Below are 24,931 nucleotides of genomic sequence, written 5' to 3'. Positions count from 1 at the left end.
TCTTTTTTAATTTGTTCATGGCAGAGAGGTACATAGGTTGCACTGTAAGTCAAAACAGTCCCCAAATAACTTTCAGCTGACAGATTTGCTACTGGCTTACGATTTTCTATATTATAAATAAAAACATGTAGGTGACAAGTAGGTGTTTTTTTTTTTTAGTAAATAAAATGGCTATATTTGCCATATAGACATTCCGACCCCGATTCCTATCAACACTGTTCTAAAAGGAAATCTGAGCCTGTCAGATTGTTTACAATGCACCATTTCACATCAAATTACTGTAAATGACTTTGTTAATAGATCAACAACTAAATTATGCAGACATTTTGAAAAATCTATGGAATTCCTCTTTAAAAACACCCATTGAACAGTTCTTTCAAGATCCAAAAGTAGTTCTTCTGTGGCATTTCTAAAGAAACCTGTTTGTCACCTTTATTTTTTTGCACACAAACTTACAGCATTCATAGTTGTATCGATGGTGATTGTGTATAGCTGAGATTCAGGCCACTCACCGTGTACAGCGTAAAAGCACATGCTCTCAGCGTGTGTGTGTGTGAGATAGAGAGGAGCTGAAAGCCTGGGAGTCTGATTTCACCCTGCTGGGGAGGCAGGCTGAGCCTACTGGAGCGGCCAGGGCTGGAGGGTAATGAAGTGACAGGTCAGTCTGTAAATACGCACGGGTCGGTCTGGCCCCGTTGAGGGGGAGGCTATCGCATTGCAGTGAAAATGGAAACGCCAATAAAATTAATCTGCCAGCCTTTTGGCCAGGGCCACTCAGCCTGTCCACGTCTGGAGTCCACCAGAGTGGCCAACAGCAGGGGCAGCTTATGACACCACCACAACAACACAAGTTTGTACTCCGAGACCCAAAAACGACATGTGTACCTCACCCCCCCCGCAGACCTCACACACCAACACACACTTCTCCCCTCCTCCGGTGATGTTATTATTATTGAAGTGGAGAGCAAACTGGAGAATTAGCACGCCGTCTGGGTCACATTTCTCAGGAAGCCACACACGGTCAGGCAGAGGCTACAGCTCAGCTCCAGTTTATTGTTTTAGGCTTCCCTGAACAAGGGCTTTTACTTAGCCTGGGATTTATGGCATTTGCTGCTAATGAATGCCCATTCTACAATTACAGCGCTAGCCAGCCTCCGTCCACTATTCCCACGTGTGTGGGGCTGCAGCACCGACTTCTTTAACTCTGGGCGGAGAGCAGAGAGAGTTGCCACTTCTCTGTTTTCCTCTTTCGTGTGCCTTTGCACTAATGATGTAGAAAGAAAACAGCACTGGAGAGAGAGGGAGAGAGGCAAAGAGGAAAAAGAGGGAGAGAGAGAGAGAGAGAAAAAAGGATGAAAAGAGAAACAGAGAACGGGGCGTCTGCTCTGTCCTTGTATTCTTCATGTATTTTGCATTTGATTACGCCACCAGTCGGATCCTTTTTCTTTCCCCTTTTTTAATGTTATTAGTTCAAATATTTATGCGAGATTATGGCTTGTATAGGTGCGCGTGATTGATGTCTCCCCAAAAACAGGAAGACATGCAAGTCTGAATTTTCAGAATGTCGGGGTCCTGCTATGCCTTAGTGGAGGAGTTTTTCAGATACATAATTTAGATGCCCTCAAGGAAGGCTTTCAAGGCATTTTCGCCCAGGGGCAAGAAAAAATAACTATGACTGTTAAAAGTAAATCATTTTTGCTAATGCACAATTAATGGCAGAGAGGAGGAGAGAGAAAGGCGAGGGCTTGGGATTGGAACTTGGGTTTAAAGGAAGCCGGCCTGCCTTGATATGCGCATGTTTCCTGCCCAAATCAAACACTGACGGACATTAATGCAGCACGAAGCTGCCATGCCCCTGTCATGCAAATGAGCGGGCAGGAGGGGGAGGGGCCGAGGGTGAGATGGACTGCAGTCCATTATGTGTGTCCGAGTGCAACGGTGAAGCATCCTACTTATTCTACCACTACTGTACTGTGCTCCCATGAAACTACACTCCAGTTCAGTGGGTGTGTTTGGGTATTTATCTGCGTGTTGTTCTTTTATCATCTTCATCTATATTTATGGCACTCCTGCCCTCCTTAGTAATCCTGAGGGGCTGTACATTATGTCAAGTATGCAACTTTAATTGAGTTAATGATATGACCTCAGGTCCATAACTAGGTAAAGTCATCCTTCAGTACACTCATTTCCCTTTTCCTTTTTATGCTTCTTTCTTTTCTTCTATTTTGTCCCTTAGATCTGCTTATAGTATTTGTGTGGGTTTATGCATCAAAAACAGTCATAATTAATTTTTACATTAACATTTTCTAACTCCTTTTGAATTAAACAGGATGTATGTATATTACCTCAGTTTTGATTGGCTGGCCTGTCATGTCTCATTCAAAAAGTAGTCCAGAGTGAAACACTACTTATAAGTTTTGTGTCATTGGGCATAGCTAAACTGCTGTAGACTGTATAGGTAGTTATATGTAAACACATTTCATGACATCACAAAACCAATTAATTTAAAGTCTGTTTTTGCAGCTTAGTTTCCATATATGTGGACTGTATGGACCGAGGAGTGAATTGTATGTTTTGAAACAGTGTTTACATACTACATCTAACTTTTTTATTTCAGAAAAGCTAAGAACATTTTGTTTTTTGATGATATGGGTCCTTTAAGGAACTACAATAGAGGGTTGAGGATCTTTATTTTTAAATGAAAACACAGATCCAGCTCAGATTAATGAGTGAGGTTAGCTTACAGTTACTCTATGGGGTGTGAGGCTGTAGGAGATTGCTTTGATGTGTAATTAGTTTCTAAAGATTTCTCGTTTTGACCAGGAGACGGCTTAGAAAACAGCGTGGCCTCACCTGGCACAGGTGATGACGACGACCCAGACAAAGACAAAAGGCGGCAGAAAAAACGCGGCATCTTCCCCAAGGTGGCTACCAACATCATGCGAGCGTGGCTCTTCCAGCACCTCACAGTAAGTGCTCTCTCGCTTACTCTCTCTCGACATCCAGACACACATACATGCACAAACGTGTGCTCTCTTTAAATGTAATGATCCACGCTTCCATGAACACATACTAACATTAACTTACATACAAACTTAAAGCAAACGCTCAAACAAAGGCATCTGCACACTCAGCTAAGCACATACTAACAGAAAATAACAGCACTGCAGACACACAAGAGGAATGCTACATCAGATTGGCATTTGATGGACACGTGTCAGTTACCCTGTTGAAATGATCAGAGTCAACACAATCAGCCAAGTATGGACTTCAAACAATAGCACCAATACACGTGACCCGGGCTTGCTCAATACTCTCCAGGTTGCCTCCTCTCTCTCTTCACCTACCAACAACCACACACAGTGGCTTCCAGTAGCTTGACGCTATCTGAACAAAACCTTGTATCTTCAAAATCGTATCTTTTCAAGAGATGGAAAAAATATTCTTAACTTTTGAAGGGCCCATATCCTACATTTTTCCTGTATTTATTATTTTCCCTTGAGGTTCATGTATAAAGTTTGTTTATGTGCCAAAAGTGGGTCTATATGCCAAAAACCTATTTCAATTTTACAATACCACTTTCCAAACTCTCTTTATCTCTTTGAATTAAACAGGCTATTTTGTTACTGTGACTGATATTTGTAAAAAAAAACTGTATTCTGATTGGTTACCCTATATTGGGCCTTGTTTAAAATACGTTCCAGGCTCATACCTTCAGTCTCATAACTTCAACATAACTAGGCACAGCTAAGCTGCTGTAGGCTGAATAGGCAAATATACTGTATGTAAAAGTGCTGTTTTCTGTGTCATCACAAAAGCAGTTAATTCAATATGGGGTTTGTTTTGCAACTTAGTTTATATATTATACAGTATATTTGACCGGGGAGTCTTTTATTTAAAAAAGAAACAGGAAAATTTGGTTTTTCATAATACAAGTCCTTTAATGTTAGCTCATATAACAAGATTTTGTTCCAAGACATTTTAAACAATTTCAAACAGTTGATGTATTCCTCATGCAGTCTTTACAAAAAAACTGGTAGCCGGTGTTTTCAAATAGGGTTACAAAACAACAACCAGTTGTTGATGGCAGCAAATTGCAGCTCTGTTCCAGTATCTTATTACGTTATGATCTGTGGCTGAAAATAACTGCAAAAACTCATTCTTGTTCTGTCAATGAAGAATGAAGAACAATAGACTTCTCAAACAGGACTGAGCACATTTTGCTATCTAATCAAACAGGAGACATGAATATTATTAACATTTAATGTCCTTTTGTATTTACAGCAAATAGTGTGTCTTCTGTTCTAACGATGCAAAAGCTCTGCTTGTTTTACTGTGTTAATTTGGGAGAAAGATCAATCTGGATACAGTAGCTGGAAATGCTCCCCTAGACTGGGGGTGGGGGGTGTAAGGAGGGGCTACTTTGATTGCTTCTGGAACAGTGTTTGCTTTCTCCTCTCCTCTTAACAGCTCTCTCTGCCTCAGACAACATATACTCTCACTGCAGCAAACAATCATGCTTACTTTCCATCAAATTAAATATTTAAAGGACGCATCACAGAATTGTTGTGTGAGGAGGGAGGGCCTCTGAGATGCTATGGGTAGTCCTGGGAGTGTGTGGGTTGTCACAGTAAGCTGGGTAGGGGCAGGCCAGAGAGGGGCTAGGCTGGTGGGGGTTAGCGAGGGGCCAGAGACAGTCGTGTTCCGTTGCCCTCTCTTATGTCAGGACATTATCAGAGGCTCAAGCTGTATTGATCTGGACAGAGCAGGTCAGGTTACATGCGACCCTGTTCCTGAGCACGTGGCTACAGATGGGGCAGCTCAAGAAGCTGAGTTTATGTGTGTGTATGTGAATGTGAAGAGAGATAGAGAGGCCCTATAGCCTGTAATGTGTACGATTCAGAAGGTCAGATGCCCTCGGTGGCCGTGCTGGCTGCATCACCCCCTGCGCAGGAGCCCAGCCCCAGCCCTGATTATCTAACCAAAAGCCCAAATAATGAGGCCCTGCAAATACAGCCTAATTGAAAGGGCTGTAAATCCATTACATATTGGTCAGGGATAATCAGGAGCGGTTTAATCACTTTTCTCTATTCAGAAGCACTGAAGCTGCAACAGCAGAGCCCTGAACCTTGCCATGTGCTTATTATTCCCATCATTATCAAAATGACTTCACAGCTGTTCACAGCTACATCTCCTCTGCTGGAGATTTCAGCAAATCTGCAAAACATTTTTTTCTCATTTGAGAACAAGTATTGGGGAGAGACAACATCACAGGGATTTTCTTTTCTCTCATATTTTTCCTTACTCCCTCTCAGCTTCAAGTTGGTTAAGGACTGGGAAGAAAAATCTTGAATTTAGAGGCCTCCTCTGAGCCACCTACCACAGTGTATTTTTTTTTTACACACACGCCTCCTGGTTAATTTACTTGGCTCACACCAAGCAGAAATTTCTTGCTTTATTGAGGGATCATTAGGCGTCTTTCCTGGCGACTCAAGGAATGCCTATTGTAGGCTTCTCTCAGTTCTAGCGCTTGCACTGCAAAAGAGGAGGGTGAAGAGAACTGTACAGCCTTTTCCACCAATTTTCTTTAGAATTGTTTTAAAATAGCAATGAAAGAGAAGAGAGAGAGAGAGAGAGCGAGAGAGAGAGAGTGAGAGAGAGAGAGAGAGTGAGAGAGAAAGAAATGAAAGAAAGGGAGAGAAAGAATAAAGCCCGATAGATTAAGCCTAGGAGTAGATTTTTTTTAATTCATGGAAGTGCAGCTTTCAAGACCCCATTTTCCCCTTCTTTTGGTAGCTCTCCTGCTCTTTACATGTTTTCTTCTACTTTTATTGGACTCTTTTGTGAAAACCCCTGGTTGGACTTGTACAAGCAATAATCCGTCCCTTTTAACCCACCTTTATAGTTTTTTGTGCAAAAAGGGGGCCTAATTGAATTATCCTCTACTACTAACTGCAGACCCCTATACAATACCTTACTGTGTCACACACACACACACACACACACACACACACACCACATACACATACCACACACTAACACATCCAACTCTTTTACTTTAATTTGTTAAGCAAATGTATTTCCCATTTCAGGATGCATTTGTGCAAGAGAGAATTCTTGGGGACTTTGGCCCCTGAATGGCCTATTGGGGCATTCTGGCATTCAGGCATTCATTAGAGAGGGCAGAATGAAAGGAGCGGGGTTGTATTTTCTCAAATGCTTGGGCCAGCATGGAGCTACTCTTCCATGAGCTCCAGGGGTCTCTCTACATATGTTCTCAACATCCAGCCATTGTCACCTATTCTGAAAAGCTCAAAAGGACAGCCCCCCTCCGCCCTTGCACGGAAAAACAACACAGGCCAACAGTAACAATTGTTGGCTTTTGGATTCAGTATAACAAAATCGATGGCCCTCCCCTCTCCAGCCTCCCCTGCACACTTTGACCCCACACTTTCATGGGAGAAATCTCACTGAGCCTTTCTCCATTACCATTGTCTCTGGGTAAAAGGGCCGCTTCAATTGGCACCCACCAACAGCTCCCCAAGGGATGGGAAAGATGCCTGGGCTTTAGGAAAGGTCCCACAGCATCCTCTGCGATGAATGCAAGACCAAAGTGATGTGATGTTATTGTGTCTAATGCACCCTTATAACACGCAGTAGCACATGAGTAGGCTTTTTTAGGGCCTCTGTGTAGGGCAGTTTGGAGCAGAGATCAGCTGGAGGAAACTGGCACTGTAGGCCCCAAGACGGTTTCTCTTTCCTTCTAGCTTTCCTGGATGTCTTCCAGTGCCATTAGGAAGAGGGAAATCCCAGCCTGTTGCCATAAGCTCTCCCATACTGCAGGGAGATTATGTTATCAGAAAGGTAAACTTTTCAGCAGGACGAGTTCCTCTAGGTTCTGCTAGGTGCTACATGATATACGAAGAGAAAGGGGAAAAAAAGTAAGACGGACAGAAAATGTACTAGAAAGAGCAATAATTAAAGGATGGAGTAAAGGAAAAGAATTTGTGCCCTGATGGCACAGGGGGTCCCTAGTATATATTAGAGGACTACTCTGAATTTTCTGAATTAGCCTGTTGGTACCCCCCCATCCTCCCTCCTCCCGAGCAGTCCTCGCGCCCCTGCAAAGACAAGGGTCGGCCCAGCAATGAAAACAGGAAGCACTCAGATACAAAGATACCACTCCAGGCCTGGCCTGTCTTTTCACTAACGTAAACCTTCAAACACCAGTGAAAATAAATAGGCCCTTTGAGCAGGCCAGGCCCAGTGCTGAGTGGATTTGTACAAGAGGCTGGAGTTGGTCAGATCGAGGAAAGGTAGCATGCTCTCTCTCTCTCACTCTCGCTCTCTCTGAGATCAAGCCTCTCAGGTTCTATGCCAGGCTGCCTCCTGGCCAGCCTGTTTAGGAAGTGCTGCTAAGCTGCAAAGCCAGGTGTATTGCTCCCCTGGGCTCACTGAAAAAGGAGTGATAGATCCCATGACCATTTTGAAGGTCTATGGGAGACCCTTATAACAAATTAACATGACCTTATATGGGCTAGTGTTATAAGGTTCATTTTCAGGCTGTAACTTACATCTTATGATGTGGCAGTTCATAGCAGGCACAGATCATCAGTGCTGAAAGGCTGTTCGAGAATGAATTATTGAACAGCACTTAGCACGCATTTCACAAAGCATGAAGTGTTTGTAATTAGATGTGGCTTTTTGATTAAAATAGGCTCACCCAAACATGTAAGATGCCTTTAGCAGCAGCTGTGGCGGCAGTGATCTGAGAGCGTGATGGGAGGAGATGCCTGATTTTCATCTCTAGCAGCGCTAGCTGATCCACAATCAGCCTCAAAAGAGACAGGACAGCAGCATTCACTGCCCCCTAAGGGACATTAATTGCCATGGTAACCCAGTGTCACCTCCAGGTCACTCCCTTGGAGACATGTTTTAAAAAGGCCTTTGAAAATTAACAGATAAACAAATAAACAGGCTTAGCCAATAATAGGGGTGCATGACTGCCCACTTCTGCCAAAGGATGTTTGTTCCAGATGACAAACACTAGAGCAGCTTCAGTACTAGACTAAACATTGGCTCTGCACTGTCTTTGCCTGTTTGTGTCCACCTAATCCACGTGTATTGTTTCATCCCTTCTACCATTAAACTGTTGGGGCACATCTGCTAACAGTTTTAAAGACTAGGCACACGCACACAGACTTCCACTGACAATCTGAACCTGCTTCTCTCCAAAATCTGTTAATTCTATGTCCCTCTCCTCTGTTCCATGAGCCTCAATTTCATTATGTGCCCCCTGTGAGCTTGTTTTGTCTTAGGCTGGATATGGGGTGAGGTAGGGATGGGGGGTGGGGGATAGGGTGCAGCGGGGTCAGAGGGGTGCAGGGCCGAAGGAGGCCCACACACTAATCTGTCATGTGCTCGTTTGCCTCTCAGCCCAGAAGTCAGCTCTCCAGTCACCCGTGGAAACCCAGGCAACAGTTTGGTTCAACGCCAAAGCCATATGTGTCTGTGTGGTTGTTTATGTTTGTAGCTCTCTACGAGGGAACCTAATTATGTATGTGTATGTGTTTATGAGTTGGTTATGAGGGGGTTTTGAGCAGCAAAACTAATTGTCAGCAGGGGTTGGAGTATGTTTTTGAAGTTGCTGTAGTATGGGGTAATTACTGAAGGGGCAGGTCTGGCCTAGGCTTTTGTCAGAGAGCGTGTTCATGTATGGGCTGCTTGGCGGCCCTGTAACGAGGACGCAAGTCATCCCTGTCTGCCTTCTGTTTTCCAATTCCCTTATTCTCACACTGAGCTGTAAACCTGGTGAGCTAAGACTAGGCCCATTGATAAAACACACACTCTCTTTTATGAGTTATAGTACCATGACAATCAAAACATGGCTCTCAAAGAACAGTCATCACATCCAGCCAGAATTATGAAAAGCAATTGTTCTTGAGAAGTCTACTGTTGTCCTGTCTACTGTTTGGCCTTTATAACAGGAGAGGCCTTTTCACTGGAAGGGAAAAGAGTGCTGAAAGTTAAGACGTCCATATCAAGTGTCTCTCCTTTTCTTGTGGGCTATATAATTATATGAGAAGCCACATCAACCTCTGCATTTCATGTCAAAGGCCTTAACAATAATTCCAGGCTGAATGTGTATGTCACAGAGTAGTGACTGACAAAGCCTTGTGTACAGTACGTCTGCCGTAAGCCTCTAGCAGCCTCAAGTGTTACAGCAGCATTACAGTGGAATAGCCATCAAATCTATTCACTTTGACTCCTAATCCTGCTCTGCCGTAGTTCCGCTTCTAAAGGTTGGTTCCGCTGTGGCACTCCAACATGCTAAAACTAACTAGAGAATGAGAAGCAAAGGGAGCAGTTCTCTAGTCTGTAACTGATAGGATAGTAATTTGTAGAATTATTTAATATTTCCTTTTTCTGTACACATTCTCATCTGTGCTTTTTTTCTTTCCGTAAGGAAGCATAATTGTATGTCTAATTTGCAGCTGGATGTTCGTTCTCTATCTTTCTGTTCTCCACTGTTAGCCCAATTCTAATGCCTCACTGCTTGTTGTTTAATTAAGTAGAAGAAATAAGAGCTTTCATTAAAAGGCTACAACAAGTCTGTATTGCTTGGAGATGATTAAAGCCTCTGGGGCTCCAAAGCATTGGCCAACCAAAGAATAACTTAGAACCACTGTGGTTAAAAAAGTAACTCAATGTTAGGATGCACTATTGGCAGCTGTGTTGGCCGTGCTTGGCTGGTGAAGCGTTCCACAGAGGCATCGGAGCTGAGCCACTCGGCAATGCAGAGGTGACTGCATCTCCTCCGACCTGAAGAGAAGCCAAACGGAGCAGAGAGCATGCAGAGCAGTGCAGTCAGATTTATAAACTCCAGACCTCACTGGAGACTCCTCCAGCAGCCCACGCTTCAGCGGCAGGAGGCCCCAAACCTCCAACCCCCAGTCAGCCATCCACAGCAATAACACTGGTCCACAAGCTCTGAGAAAGACCTGGCCCTCCACTTCACCAAACACTGGAGTGATGTAATGGGCCGTGGGGGCAGCATGAGATAAACGCTCGTGTGGAAAAGCAAAAAGCCGGCTGAAGACTTTAGGGGCTAGCTGTGTATGTTCTCTGCCCTGACGTTTTTGTGTGGATTCCCCCCTCATGGCTGAATGTGGAGCATGGTGCGGTTTAGTGTCTGTCCGTCTCACCCTCTCTCCTGTGCTGCCTGCCCCTCCTTTTCCTCTCCTCTAGACCTCCCTCTCCTCTCCGTCCCCCCGCGCAGTGCCAGAGGGGTTAGTGGGGCTGGACCCCGGCAGGCCATGGTCAGGCCAGTACATTAATCAGTGTGGTGGCTCTGGATCTGAGGAGTGGCCCTGGGAGATGGCCTTATGTGCTGCAGGCCTCCACACAGCCCAGCCCCTTTGATATTCAGCTCACACCAGGAGAGGGGAAATGCGGGGGGAAAAGAAACAGCACAAACATGGAAGTAGCAAACCAGGCAAAAGGGGGGTGGTGGTGAGAAGGAGTGTGTGTATGTGTGTGTGTGTGTGTGGGGGGGGGGGTAGAGGGGGGGGCACAGTGCAGAAATCAAAAACAGGCTCTGTTTCTCTGTTTGGTTTGTCATGGGACCCAGGCTCTGACTGACTCCCACTGCTGCCATTTTGTTGTGTGATTTTTCTCCCCCTTCTTTGCCGCTTTTGTTTTGGCTTCTTCTTATTGCAGTGCTGAAGCTCTTCACTGTGGGGACCCACTCATCTAATTCTCCCCTGAGCTTTACCTCTCTCTGTCTTTGTCATCTGATGATGACGCTAAAGCACTCTTGCTATGGAATATAATTTCAGATCTTTAAGTGCATATCAAAGGCAACAATAAAGTGGCCCAATTTGTTGTGGTTTCCATGCCTGCAGCTAAGACACAAGCATGCTGAAACCTTCCCTTACCCCCACCTCCTGTACCACAACACTATTTTCAAGGTACCACGTGACATTTTGGAACCTAGTCCTCATCTGGTCTGCTCTCTGCAAGTGCCTGGTGGCTGTAATCTATGTGAGCATGTATGGCTACACAGATGAGAACATCTGATAGGGTGTCCTATATCAAAAATAGTCACAGGGTGCAAGAAAAAGGGAACCAAATAGAATAAATCCAAATCTAACTGGAGCAGGCTTTGGCTCCAGATGTGAATCTGTGTGAATATTGATCGTTGCGCACTAGTCCCTATATCCCCAGGGCTGCCGTGGTTCACAAAAAGCTCCTTCTAAAGCTCACAAACCAAGCTGCTATAATGATTTAGATAAAGAGGCCTGGCGCGACACGGCAAGCTTCAGCAGCCAGAACCACCTCCCTGCTTCTCCTCCTCTTCCTCCTCTTCTTCCAAGAAGCACAAGAAAAGGGGGGGGGGAAACCTGTAATTATCCACACTTTTCTGAATCCCCCTTAATGTTCATTATTTAAAACCAGCAGCAATTACAAGTTCAAAGGGGTTTAGAGGGCCAGCAACCCGCATAATCACCAGCAAATGAAGTGCAGCTCATTCGTCACAGCAGAGCTCACTGGCAGGGGTGAATCATACACACGGTGACAGCAGTGGATTTCCATGCAGGCACAAATCTCTGCCACCTCAGGGCTCCAGCGTGCTCTATCCCTGCCTGCAATCCTCTTAGGCACGCTACATTGTCTCTCTCACCCCCCAGCTACCCTCCCTACATGAAAAACATATCGAACTTCACCCTGGCTTATGCCTACAATCATCTGCTTGTTGTCCTTCTGTTTGTGGTTGCCAGGCCGCCCACCAGCTTCTCCAGACCACTCGGGGCTGTCTCCCCCTGCTCTTTTCCTCCTCTTTCCCACCCCTCCATCTCTGCTCATCATCACTGGCATGCCTATGCCTTGTGCCTGTGGTGTAGCAGTGTGCATTTCAGTGCTATGAGCAGTCGCTCCACACAGGTGGATCTCTGTTACCTTTGTGGATGGGTCACAATGGCTAATCCTGTCTTCAGGTGGCTGTTTAGCACATTGAGAGGAGGTCTCAGAGAACCAGCAGTTAGCTCCAGTTACAGCACACCCTGACCGAAGGTCACCACGTACAACCCTCTCTCTGAAAACACACCTCCCCTACTCCACAACAGACCCAGGTGGCTTTTCCTTCTCTCTCTGTATCTCTGTCTCTCCCTCTCACTCCCTTATATCCTGTCTCTCATATCCTCCATCTCTCTCCTCCTCTAACCCCACTTTCCCTTTCCCCCCTCTTTCTCTGCCCTCCCCCCAAATGCCCCTATCTGTCCCTCTACCTTGGTTCAGTGCTGCAGGTCACCTTTCCCTCCCTGCCCCGTCTTTGTGTCCTATTCCCAGATCAGCTGAACTCTTGTTCACATTAAGGATCCTAGATAAAATCTCCATAGGGACTTGCTCTACTGCTCCCACCATTTCCTGCCTGCTGCTTTCATTGTGCTGCTTGCTCACATGGGGCAGATCTGAGTCTCTCCTGAATTCAGTGTCTCGTTGCCATCTCTTCCTTTGCCCCAGTGATGCGCAGAAAATATGGGGGGACTCATTTTTTACTGAGGAGAAACTCCTCAGAGAAGACAAGCTTGCTGTTTCATTAAGTGACCCATCCAGGCAGACACATGCGTTCACCAGAGCCCCTGTTTGCCCGTGCAAGTGTGTATTAGAATGGAATCCATTGGGAGATTAATGGCCTACTGCTTCTATACCATTGATTATCTCCACGCCATTTTTCCCTCTTCCTGCACAGATATTAAAAAGTAATGAAGCCTATGGAGAAAAGGAAGGCAAGCCTTCACGCATCATTTTAAGTTATTTGGACTCAAACAGAGAAGGATCTCTTTAAGGCACAGTTTGAGTGGAATTAAGTAAATAAATGTGGAGTGTGATGTTGAAGAAATGTGCTGTGACTGGAAAAGATGTGTGTTTAAGCAAAGACAACCCCTGACACATGGAACAAGCTTTGCAGATGTTAACAATTCCTCCCCGTAGCATTCCTAGTGTTAGAACTGGGTTGTAATTGCTATAATAGATGTGGTAACCACTGACAGTAATGGAATCATGGAGAACCATCTCAGGCTCCCAGAATTAGGGTGATCTGCAAAGCCACTTCAAGATGTCCACTGCATGTCTCTAACCACAAAATGGCAAATCCTGGGTTTCTTGGCACTGCCCCCTCCACATTCTGGTTTGCCCATGGGGTGACTGGACCCATTGTCCTCTGTCTGTGTATAGTGGAGACCTCAATTTCAGGCAGAGCCGGTCAGAAGGCAGAGTTAAAGTTTCCCTCTGTTGTGTCTCTGGTGAAAGGCACTGGGTTTTTTTTTGCAGGAAAATGACTTCCTGAGACATTCATGTCAATCAACAGACTGGACGGGCCTCCCAGCCCCGGCCATTGAGAGAGTCTGAAATATGGAGGTAAAGGTGAAGTGTGGTATTGTAAATCTGATGGGGAAATAGTAATTCTTGCCTTGCCAGGTAGTCTTATTTTGAATCTTCAGGCTTCATTTGGTTTTAGCATGTGGTAATGACTTGTGCTCTGGATCTCATTCAGTAGAGCTGCCCTGTCATTGGTGCAGCCATTACTGAGGTACTTTCATATTCAAGGTCTTCATTATAGAAGCATGCTGTTCAATTCCCAATGGTCAAAGTCTACTGTACTCTCCTTAGCTCGATTGCATCATGAATTATTGCACAGTTGTTGGGTGGGGGCAAGGGCTGGGTGAGGGAGTGGGTGAACAACAGCTGTCTTACACCTTGCATCAGTCTTCTTGCAAATGATGCGACAGGGGAGGGGCTTGGGTTACCTCAGCGAGCGGTTGTATTACATTCCTGAGAAGGGAAGGGGGCTGCACTGGTGGTGGGGGCAGCTCAATGAGTTGTTGAAATGAACACAGACGCTTGTCAACAGCTTCCAAGACAGGGAGCCATCAGAGTGCATTTTAGTCCTAGAGGTAAATGGCCTTCCCCTGTATTCCTGTCCTGCTGGAGTCCAACAGAGCTTCACTCTCTCAAGTCTGTTCGCCTTGGCTGTGGGAGAAGCACTGAGCTTCAGCTCCTGCCCTCCTGTTTGTGGCTTGGGTCAGTCCAAAAAGCTCTTAGTGGATCCCCAAATCCCCCTTTATCTCCCCCTCTAAGACAGCGCATGAGCTTTGAGAGTAGTGGCTGTGTTTGGATTACTGGAGCTCTCTTTGATGCCCCACTATGAGGTACGGCAAGGGGGAGGGGGTGGTGGATGGAGGAGGTAGGCTGCAGTTTCTGCAGTTGTGGAAAATGCACTGTTAGATATAAGGCTCAAATGTTCATCAACTTTATTAGAGGGCATGGAGATATAAAAGAGGCATTAAAGAAGGTGGATTTTTATGGAGAATGTGTATGTGTGTGAGCGAGAGATATAATATTTCAGTGTGCTTTGTGGAACAGTGCTCAGATGAGAGTCAGACTCTCTGTCAGGTCCCATGGGTGGGCTCTCTGGACTGCTGCCTGTTAGGCGCTAACATGCGTTGCTGATCAGGTTAGTAGGAGATCGGGACGTTTGTGGCTTCCAGGCCTTTTTGCATTTCATTAGTTAGGAAAACTGTCGGCATGAAAAAAGGTCAGCCACGTTTCTGATTCAGCCCCCGCAACAACCCCCTCCTCTCTCCTCCCCTCCCTTCCTCTAATAAGCGGTAAGCTGAGCAAGCTGATGGTCATCCTCCCATGGGGCTGTTGGGTAGTTGCCAGCTTCCTGCCTGCTTTGTCAGTGGATAAAGCCAGTAACAAACGAGGAGCCTTTAGCCAAGCCAACCGGCCAGGTCATGGGTCAACAGGCCTAGGGGCAGGATTGAACAGAAGAGCACAACAGGGTAAGGGGGCCACAGGAATGCACTTAAAGGAGGCCAGCATGGCACTGCTTAAATCCCACCACTCCTCTCCTCTCTCTGCCCTGCGCCTCTTAGAACCATTTAAACTCTTCTTCCATCTTTACTCTGGAACATCAAGATTGGAGAGGTCCCCAGGGTGCTTGTCAATTCACAGCAAATACACCGCCTGAATGCTTAGGAATGATGGGAGTTCTTGATTCTTACACAAAGATAACACTGCTTCACGGAAGGTGTGCATTTCTGAAAGGCCCACGCGGCAATCCCAAAAGCAACACATACAACAGGTATGAACTGCTGATAGATTGAGGTTTGGCTCAGCTCCCTCTGTCGTCACAAAGTTTTTCTGCAAATTCTAACAGAGAAGCCTTTGGCTAAGTGTAGTTATTCTTTTTCTGCTTCTGTTGGCTCAAGTGTCTGTGCTTTCACAAGGATGAGAGAGTGGTTGAGAGTGTGAGATGGAGTGGGGGCAGGGAGTTTGGCCTCTCTGCAGAGACGTTGTTTAGTCCTCTCTCCGAGCTGGCTAAATGGACGCCATGCTTGACTTCTACACTTTTAGCATCATTAACCTACAGGAAGTGGCCCCTGCAGCTGTTTGCAGGCTGTGGCACATTCCCAGCTAATGGCTAAATGTTGGGCTCACTCTGCTGAGAGTTTTGACCTTAAAACGAGTTCGACATCAGAGATTTGCTCACTTATTTTTGACATTATGGACTTGCCTTGATGTTTCTTGTTTGTCCTTTTGCTGTTACAGGGAAAATATGCTAAGTTCAGCTATTTTAACTTAATCTCCTTATGCAAATCTCTGACACAGAAAAAAGAGATCTGTTTGTCTATGTAAATACTCCTCCTGCTCATTAAGTTAGTACTTCAGGGAGGAGAGAATTGCCAAGTGCCACTTCTAGAAGTGTGCTTTGTAGAGTCAATACACTGCGTTTTTTCTTTCAATAGATAAGCCTTTACTATAGTCTTAGATCAGACCCTACTTCAGTTTCAGCCCAAAAGTAAATCAGCGTCACAATGCAGAGTGAAGCTCTAGACTGGCTGCACAGTACTAAAACCCCCTCAGACAGAAGGCTCAGAAGAAGGTGGAGTATGAAGTAGTCTGCTGCCTGTAAGTATGGTGATGCTGTTGTTTTTGGCCATCTATGTCACCTCATTTATGAGATTCCAGTTCTTTTCAGGCGCCCCCCCTCTCCTTGCTCTCATGCAGACAAAATATATTAAAGAATGATACAAAAGAGTTGGATCCCCCAGGGTCTGGGAATTGGGGGATGGGGCGTGTTGAACGTACGGAAGCAGTAGGCCAGAGGTAGTTAGATGTCTAATGGCCTAAAGCCTGGGCCATGAATCTGTTGCTCATTGATGCCATCCAGACTGATCAAGTCATTACATAATCGGGTAAAACAGAACAGGAGATACTGCTCAAAGTAAGTTTGTGTGCATATATGAGAGAAAAAGTAGTGATGTTCTTAGAATATGTGGTGTGTGAAACATACCTCACAGAAATTAAGATATTTGTTGTGGTAATAAGAAAGGTTAATACCTTGAAGGTATGGATCCTGAGGCCAGCTGCAGGGGGTTGCAGGGAATCATCCATGCCACTGGCCTATTACCAGGACAATTTCTGGGTTCAGACTGATAAAACATCAATGATAGCTGGTTACCAGCTGATGACCCTGCAGCTGGCCTAAGGGCACTCTCAGAAGTGACAGTACAGTAATGCACAGCAGGTAACACATTTACCTGTACACTGAACTGTAGTCAGTTAATTTCTTTTGGCAAAAGGATTGTTCTTTGCAGACTCTGTGGCCTCTGCTGAGGCCTAGTCATTTTTTTTTGCCTGGCTGCAGAGGCACCACTTCGCAATGTGTGCTTCACAAGCCATTAAATTGTTGTTGATGTTTATCTAGTAGACTGGCCCAATTTGCCTTCATGCATGAGCAGTCAGATCACTTTATGACAGGCAATAGTGACAAGTGGCTGAGCTTCGCCATCCCTCATGACCCAGCCGTGGGCCTTTCCCTTTCACTTTTACACACCTGGCCTGGGTTTGACCACAGCCTCCAACAATGGGCAGCCCTCAGCCACCATCCCCTTACTGGCCCATAAACAGTGAGCCCCAGTTCAAAAGGATTCGCAAGCGAAGATATCAATGAAAGCCTCTGATAAGCCCATTGTTAGTGGTTTCTGAAATTGAGTCTTGCTGTGCATGCGTGTCGACAATAAGGCAACACGAGTAACCGGTTACCACAACAAAGTGAAGCACCTGCTCTGATAAACCAGGTTGAATTCCTGCCCTGTAGGACCAGTCTGGGAGAGAACAGAAACTCTAGGAGTGCAAGAGTGAGATGAGGGCTGGTTGTGCTCAGATTTGGGCTGAATGTACAGTGGATAGCCAGTGGGCTGAGTGGATGAGATTGAGATTCATCCTCTCCTCCTCCTCTTCCCCCTTTCTCCCCTGCAAGGACATGCAGATCAGATTGCTCCCCTTGAAAGAGCTGGCCGGCCACGGTGGAAAGAGAAGCCATGAACTTGATCTGATGATTAAACAGCCTCATCACTATGGCTGCAGGCCACAGCCAAGCACAGGTTTACTGTGAGAGAAATAAAGACGGCCTTTTGTCCCCAAGTCACAAGGTCTTCCCTCGCCCCCACTGTCACCCACCAACACCCCCTCTGCATCTTGTGTCCTCAGTGTGGATTAGGCTGTGCACATGCTAAGACCCAGTCAGATGCTGGGTTTGTGACTGGCTGACGAAGGTATACTCTAAGTAATAAGTCATGTTAATTTTCACTTTCTTTAGTGGAAAATCAATACCACAGTGGAGGAAGCAAAGCTCAGTTAATATCTGTGGATTTGAGGGCAGGCCCTGCAATGAACACGAGTTAAAGAGTAAACATTCCTGTAGCTCTCTGCCACTCTTCAGTGGGGTGCTCTGGTTGGTTTTCAATGCATATGTGTTTGTTGCTCTCAGACAGCCTTTGGAGGGAGTGCAGGAGTGATTGCTTTTTAGCCCTAATGCATGTTTGCCCTCAGCAGTCTTGTTCTAGGGTGTCCTCAGGGGGCTGCTCACCCCTCCAACACCAACTGCCCCTCCCCTCTTGCTATGCCATTCGTTCCTTTTGCTGGGCAACAATTTGCCTGGCAAGTGAATTGATAGTCAAAGTTGCTCTAGAACCTTGCACCATCTCCAGCGAACATAAATTAATGGTGTAGAGCAAACAGGGGCCTGGCACAGAGCCAGCAGTGCAGGGCAGGAGCCCAGCCAGCAATTGTTGAAGGGGCACAGCTACAAACTCCGGCAGAGAAGCAAAAGAAAGAGAGAGAGAGAGAGAGAGAGAGATAGAGAGAGAGAGACTGTCTACCACCACCGTATGGCTGTTGGAGCCCAGGCGGCCCCTTTGAAGCTGCAGAAATGATAACTGTTTTACTTCTAAAGAAACAAGTGCAGCAGCCCTGCATGATGCATCTGCCACTGTAATTGTGGCTCTGCAGTCCATCAAAACGCAAAAGCCCAGAGGAGTGCTATCTGTCGAAGTGTGGGTCTGTGTGTGCGTGAGAAAATGAAGAACAATGATACAACTTCTGGAGTGCACTCTTCGAGCTTTAGGGGTCATGTAAAATACCATGCAAGAGCCAGAGGCCACCCTTACTTTATTTAATTTCCAGTCAAAATGGTCAAGTACAAGTTACTCACCTCTCAGAACGTATTTCTGAGGAGATTAGATATAAGATAATCCACTTGCATATGAAAGGGAAAGTCAAATGAGAATAACTGGAAAACATGATTTACAAAACTGGAGTTCAAAAGTTAAAAGACAGAGAAAACTGGGCTCCTGCCAACTGTGCAAGACCAGGTAGACCACTAAAACTGTCACCATCAGAGGAGCAGTTCTTAAAGCTTTCATCTTTGAAAAGATAGGAGAAAATCAAGCTCCACACCTTCTCCAGATTTGAAAACATCAACAGAAGTTTCTGTCCATCTTTCCACTGTAAGAAGACAACTCAACACTATGGGTCTGAAAGGATGTGCAGCTATCAAGATTAATGATTAAAGAAAATAGACAAAAAAGGAAGAAAATGTACTAATCAAACAAAGAAGCTGTTGGTGTTTTCAGAATAATGGACTGCCTACTCCAGAGTCCAGACCTCAACATCATTGAATGTGTGCAACCAGCTTCCAAGACTGAACTTTGGAGGTTTGGAGAAATATCTCTGCAGATTTCTTAGAAAAATTGAAAGCAAGTCTTCCGAAAAGAGTGGAAGTAATATAGGAAAAGGGTGGACTTTCTAAAAAAAAACTGCGATCAGATCTAGTTGTTGAGGCTTTCATGTAATGTTCTGTAAAATATATACTTTTCTGCTTTTTTCTTAACATTGAAAAATGAATAACTTAATGAATGAGTACTTAATGACTCTTTTGGCTGGAAATTAATTAAATGAAGGGTGGTCTCTGACTTTTGCACAGTATTGTATGAGATGGCTTATAGCATACCATAACACAGAGGGGTGTGTTTGTGTGTGTGTAAGGGGCTGGCTGTGGTGGTTCAGCTGGGAGTCTGACTCATTGAGTCATGTTGCATTCCTGCCCGTTTTCTCCCTGTTGTCAGGAAGCAGCTTAGTCCAAAAGAAAATAAAACAAACACAAAACACTAACCCCCCTTTAACCTGCAACACACACACAGAAGACAGGGAGTTTACATTGCCTGCCTTTTTGTTTAAACAATACACTCTTTTACATTTTATTTAGTAAACAAAGATGTCATACTCCTGTGTCTGCACGGCACTTTAATGACATGCACTTGCTGAGCTGTAAATGCACGTTTTGCACAGTTTCTTATTCTATTTGAACAAAACTGAAATCCAAATTCAAAAACTAAGCCCAATATACTGTTTACAATATCATACGATTAGCAATAAATATACTAATATTATTATTATTCATGAATGCCAATATTAAAATAAGTATTTTGTCACATTCTAATCATTCTTATCAATACGAAATGCCAACCTTCAGTTAATCTGAATATCATTTTCATAGAGAACACAATTGCAGTGACATTATTAACAACATAAGTCTATCTATATTTAAAATGTGCCAATCTTTCTTCTGTTTTATGCATAGATATTAAAATGTCATTCTCAAATCTGAGTGATTTTTATTTAGCCCATATTATTATTATTATCCTATTGTCAGTTTGATTAAAGAAACAAATACGATCACAATCAACTCAAAGTCTGCGTCATAAGCAAGCTGTGATATTACAGCCGCCTGCTGAAGAGATAAATGATTATTTTTAATGACATTAAAGAGTGAAAACTATAGTAATTTAAAGGTGACTAAGGCAGTAGAATTGCACAGCGAGAAGTGCAGGTCAGTATTGAGGCCAGTGTGCATAGTAGAGGAAAGGCCTGTATTTTGCACGGCTTCATTAGCATGGAGCTAACTGCAGGATTCCTTTTCCTGACCCGCTGCCTGCTCCCTCCACTGATGAAGTCATCCATCAGCAGCATGGTCAGCCCACAGCTTTCAGGAGGGGTGTGTGTGTGTTGTGGGGATTGTACTATATGAGTAGGGGTGTTGTTGGGGGTGGGGTGGGGGGTGGTCTGTGCCTCATAGGCCAGACACTACAGGGGCCATTACATTCAGCCGCAGTAGAGAGCACATCACACCCTGTAATTTAGCCGATTGACTGCAAACACTCACTCACACACATGCATGAACGTGTACACACAAACACACACACACGGTATACACTTAGGGAGATAAAAAAACAAAAACATGTACTTGTAGTGGACCACATACTACATGATCCACCAGTGTCCCAAGAGGCCTTTACATAAAGAGTGAGTGAGAAAGACAGTGTGTGTGTGTGAGAGAGAGAGAGAGAGAGAGAGAGAGAGAGAGAGAGAAAGACGGACAGAGTGGTGGGGGGATAGCGAAGCGCCAGTGCCATTAACAGGCCGCAGCATAATTAACAGAGTTGTTTCGATCGGAGGCTAGCGCTAGCCTCTGCAATAAAATAACCTGCTCATTTCTCTGCCTAATTATTTATAGACTGCACTTCTTTACATTTTGTGGTCAATCAGTTTCTCAGGATATTGGTCTGGGAGTTTGTAATTCGCTCTATTGATTGGATTTGGAACGAGTGGGGAGATTTTCAATCATTTCTTTGATCTTCTGCGGCAAGTTTGTGTTTCAGCCATTAAGTAAGCATGTTCTTGAGGCCACTGAGGGAGATGGCTATGAAAGACTTGCATTTGTTTTTGCTCTTTGACCACTGCTTTTTCACTAATGCAGAGAAAAGGCTCTAGCAGGGCAAGGACCAGTGGACAGGCCAGTTTGGACGGTGTGCTTGGTGCGTTCCGGCCCTCATCACTCTGCCTCCTCGACACTGCACTCTCCATTTTGTGCGGCTGCAATTTCAGAGCTGTGCTTACAGAAGGCATCAGTGAAAACTATGGGTGGCCAACAGTCGCTGTAATAAAACAGGGATGGAGAGAGGGAGTGGGAGAGGAGGTGGTGAGGGGGGGGGAGGTGGAAGAAACAAGCCTGCATTTACTATAATGTGTAGAGCAGAGCCGATGGAGTCCCACTGAATGAAATAGGATTTTTTAGTGTCATGTCTCTGTGGTCAGGCAAAATCTCCTTACTCAGGGCTTTTTTTTCCCCTCCTTTCTTTTTCTTTTTTTCCTCTCGCTAGGGGTTTTAATGTCCCCACTCTCCTTGATGAGACATCTTTCTTGTTTGTTCAAACCATTCATTTTGTGGCGGGCGGAGGAGGCTGCCGTCGGCCGCTGTATTTATCACCCAGCTCTGCCGCGACACAGCCTGCCACGGGCCGATTGATGACCCGCGCTGAGCCCTAGTGGCCCAGGAAGCCTTAATGCAATGTAAATGACTGAGACCCACTTCCAATCTGCTGCTGTCCTCTCTCTCCTCGTTTCAGACGTAACACAGTGTCCTTACTGCCCGTCTGCTGTAGCATGGCCTAGCTGCTTGTTAATATGAGGAGGCTAAATCAGCCGAGTGCACACAGAGCAGATAGCCCAGACAGTCGTCTCCTGTTATACGCTGTTGTTCACTGATGAAAGGGAAAACACACACACACACACACACACACACACACACAACAAAACTCTCATACAAACACACGTATGTGTGCAAGGGGAAAAAAAGCTGGCCTCCTTTGCCAAAGAAATGTCAGCACCTAGCAATCAAAAAATGTATTTTTATGTAAGCATTATCATCTTTCTTTGTTAACAGTTTTAAAATATTAAAAACACAATTAAAAACTGATTAATCCTTCTTTTGTGGCATCCAGTCATTTTTTGTTCAATCTCAGGGTTGTTTTCTTATTAATTGTATGCATTCCTCAAATACCCTTGTTTTCCGACCTTTAATTAAACTGGAGCTATGAGAGAGCTTTACCAGAACTCTTCCTTCCTCAGGACTCCGTTATAGACTAATTTTGGGAACGCTTTACTGTAGGGCAGCAATGTTAAGGCTACCCGAAACCTAGATAAGCTTGTCATGTGTCATTTTCCTGGCTGGGCAGTTACTTTTTCATGGCAACTGAAATATACCTACATAAACAGGACTTACTCCAATATGCATCACCTGTCATAAAGGCTGCTTCTGTCAACTTTAATGTTCAGTTGACATAACACATATGTCAGGTGCATCAATTTTTTCCTGATATTGGGCTGTGACATGACACAGGATTTTGTAGCTTAGTGTATATCACAGTGGCATAATGCTGATGCTGTGACATAGCTTAAATCTTCTAAATGGTAAAATGAAATTTACTCTACCTAAGGGCACAAAATGCTAAATTTGCTGATATTATCAGCATTATGTCACTGTGACATACACAGTTACAAAGTCTGTCATTTCACCCCAGAAAGCAAGCTGGTTGACATTGATGCAAGCTAATGTCAGAAAAAAATCACTGTCACTTGACATAAACATTATGTCAGCTTGACAAATGCAACATTTATGACAAATGATGCCCATTGGAATAAATGTTTATGTAAATGCTAATGTAGACCAATATCAGTAGTTATTAGGGTTTATGAACACTGCCATACAGTGAAGAGATATGCTAATTTCTCAAGCCCTATTAAACTGTAGCTTACCTAAGCAGATTAATGAAATTTGTGGATTTTCCTAAGATCAAGAAATTGTTTGAGATTCTTTACAATCATTTTAGAAGGACACTGGTATGAATGTAAACAAAACTCATTCCTATCCTTCCATTATTCAACATCAAAATGTAACTTACACCCACATACCGCACGCGTGTGTGTGAGAGAGCATTATGTGTGAGCGTGCGTGTCTGTTTGTGTTCTTGTGTGGAAAGAGTGAATAAAAGCGAAGCCTGGTGTTTGTTCCTTTAGTGTGAGGGCTGATTCCTAATCTGGCTTTTAAAGACATCTGTCACCACAGATCTCCGTTGTTTTGTCATGCTCCACAGCAGAGACAGGCGAAGGAATAAGGAAGAAGAATCCAAAGCCTGTCATTTCTGTCGTCTCGTGTTTGGCATATTGAAGCTGACACAAATAGTATCATTGCATCCCTGGCTGGGGAATTACAGTTTCAGGTAGAACTTTTGGCGATGGGAGACCTTTTGGATAAATGTCTTCTTTTAGCGTTTTGGCTAGCCTTCAGCAGCTGCGGATGAAAAGACACCAGGGATGAGAGAAATCAGCTTCATATGTTTCCCTGTTGTAGCAGTCAAAGGAATGGAGGATTTATTCAGTCCTTATTCACTCAGCCCTGGGTCTAATTCAGCAGGGGAATTCAGCTAGGCTCAGAGGATGTGGTGAGCAGAAAGATTGCCATGTTGCAAAAAACAGTAACTGTAAATGTGTAGGTGCGCGGCATGTGGATTTGTGTTTATCTATTGAGGGGGGGTGGGGCAGGGTTACTGGCACTGACAAACTTGTTTTACTGCCCCTAACAGGCTTAAGTGTGTGAGTGTACATGGGTATTGGAGTAGGGTGGAGGTCATGACTAAACATGCTCACCATTCAGTCAGTGTAACTGACGTAGAGTTCTGCTATACATACCATACTCGCATGTCAGAACTGTCAGAACAAAACCTTTGGATTCTTTGGATACTTTACTTTAGTAATGTAACAAGATCTTTTTTCAAGTAACGTTGGACTTTTCCCATTGCTCCACATCATGACATTTTCTCACAAAATAAATTAAATAGTGTAAATCAAAATAAAATAAGTACCAGGTTTTGATCTGACAGCAGAAATGTGGGCATGTTTGACACAAAAGCACCAAAACTGATAGCATAGGACAAATATGAGGTCTACATTTGCCTGTCTAAGGACTAAGCCAGGCTAAATTCAGCTAACATCTTTCTTTCTTGCCTCTTTTCCAGCACCCGTATCCTTCAGAAGAACAGAAAAAGCAGCTAGCCCAAGACACAGGCCTCACCATCTTACAAGTAAACAACTGGTGAGTCAAGTCTTGATGTCGCTATCTCTGTCACCAGCATAGCTCTGCCTTTCATTTTTGAAAGGCTTCATCTGCCTCTCCCTGCCAGCCAAAGCAGCTAATGCTCATAAAGTGTGAAAAGTGTTTATTTACAGCCCCCCCCCCCCGGTTCCCCTCCTGAACCCCATCCTCTCTGGCTAGCAAAGCGCTGGGTGGATGCTAGCAGGATGTGAGCGCTTTATCAGGAAAGTGTTTAGCACTAAGTCACTGCTCTCTGTTTGATATACATTTATTCACTTTGATATATTTAAGGAAAAGGGGAAGATCTTACGCCCCCTCCCCTGCCCCCGGTCTACCATCCTGCTTCCTCCATCCTCCATCACTAGCAGTGCCACTGCGCTTGCCTGCTCCCCTACCCTCCCCATTTTACACATGCTATATGGTGGATTAAGTCTCCGGTGGCCTGGCCAGCAGTGCCTTTGTAGATGGCTTAGCACATAACTGGGGGTGGTGGATTAAATAAAATGATCACAGAAGCAAAGAAATGATACAGGAATTACTTATCAAAATGCTAGCCCAGGTTTTATCTGCGGCTTAATTTTGTTCAGTACA

At 44.7% G+C, this 24,931-nt stretch overlaps 1 protein-coding gene across 8 annotated transcripts in view; it reads left to right on the top strand.

Moving 5' to 3' along the window:
- Window positions 1-24,931, top strand: part of meis2a (Meis homeobox 2a) — an 81,242-nt gene that overhangs the window by 30,162 nt on the left and 26,149 nt on the right. For 7 of the 8 annotated variants that reach the window (XM_036592672.1, XM_036592671.1, XM_036592670.1 and 4 more), the window contains exons 8-9: window positions 2,824-2,969; window positions 24,264-24,340. In XM_036592672.1, the coding sequence (XP_036448565.1) occupies window positions 2,824-2,969; window positions 24,264-24,340 (223 nt within the window). The remainder of the gene's footprint in view (window positions 1-2,823; window positions 2,970-24,263; window positions 24,341-24,931) is intronic. The other variant, XM_036592666.1, reaches the window with a different exon arrangement.

Source organism: Colossoma macropomum, unplaced genomic scaffold, assembly GCF_904425465.1.
Source record: "Colossoma macropomum unplaced genomic scaffold, Colossoma_macropomum, whole genome shotgun sequence".
Classification (NCBI taxonomy): Eukaryota; Metazoa; Chordata; class Actinopteri; order Characiformes; family Serrasalmidae; genus Colossoma; species Colossoma macropomum.
This window is presented reverse-complemented; position numbering and strand designations above follow the sequence as displayed.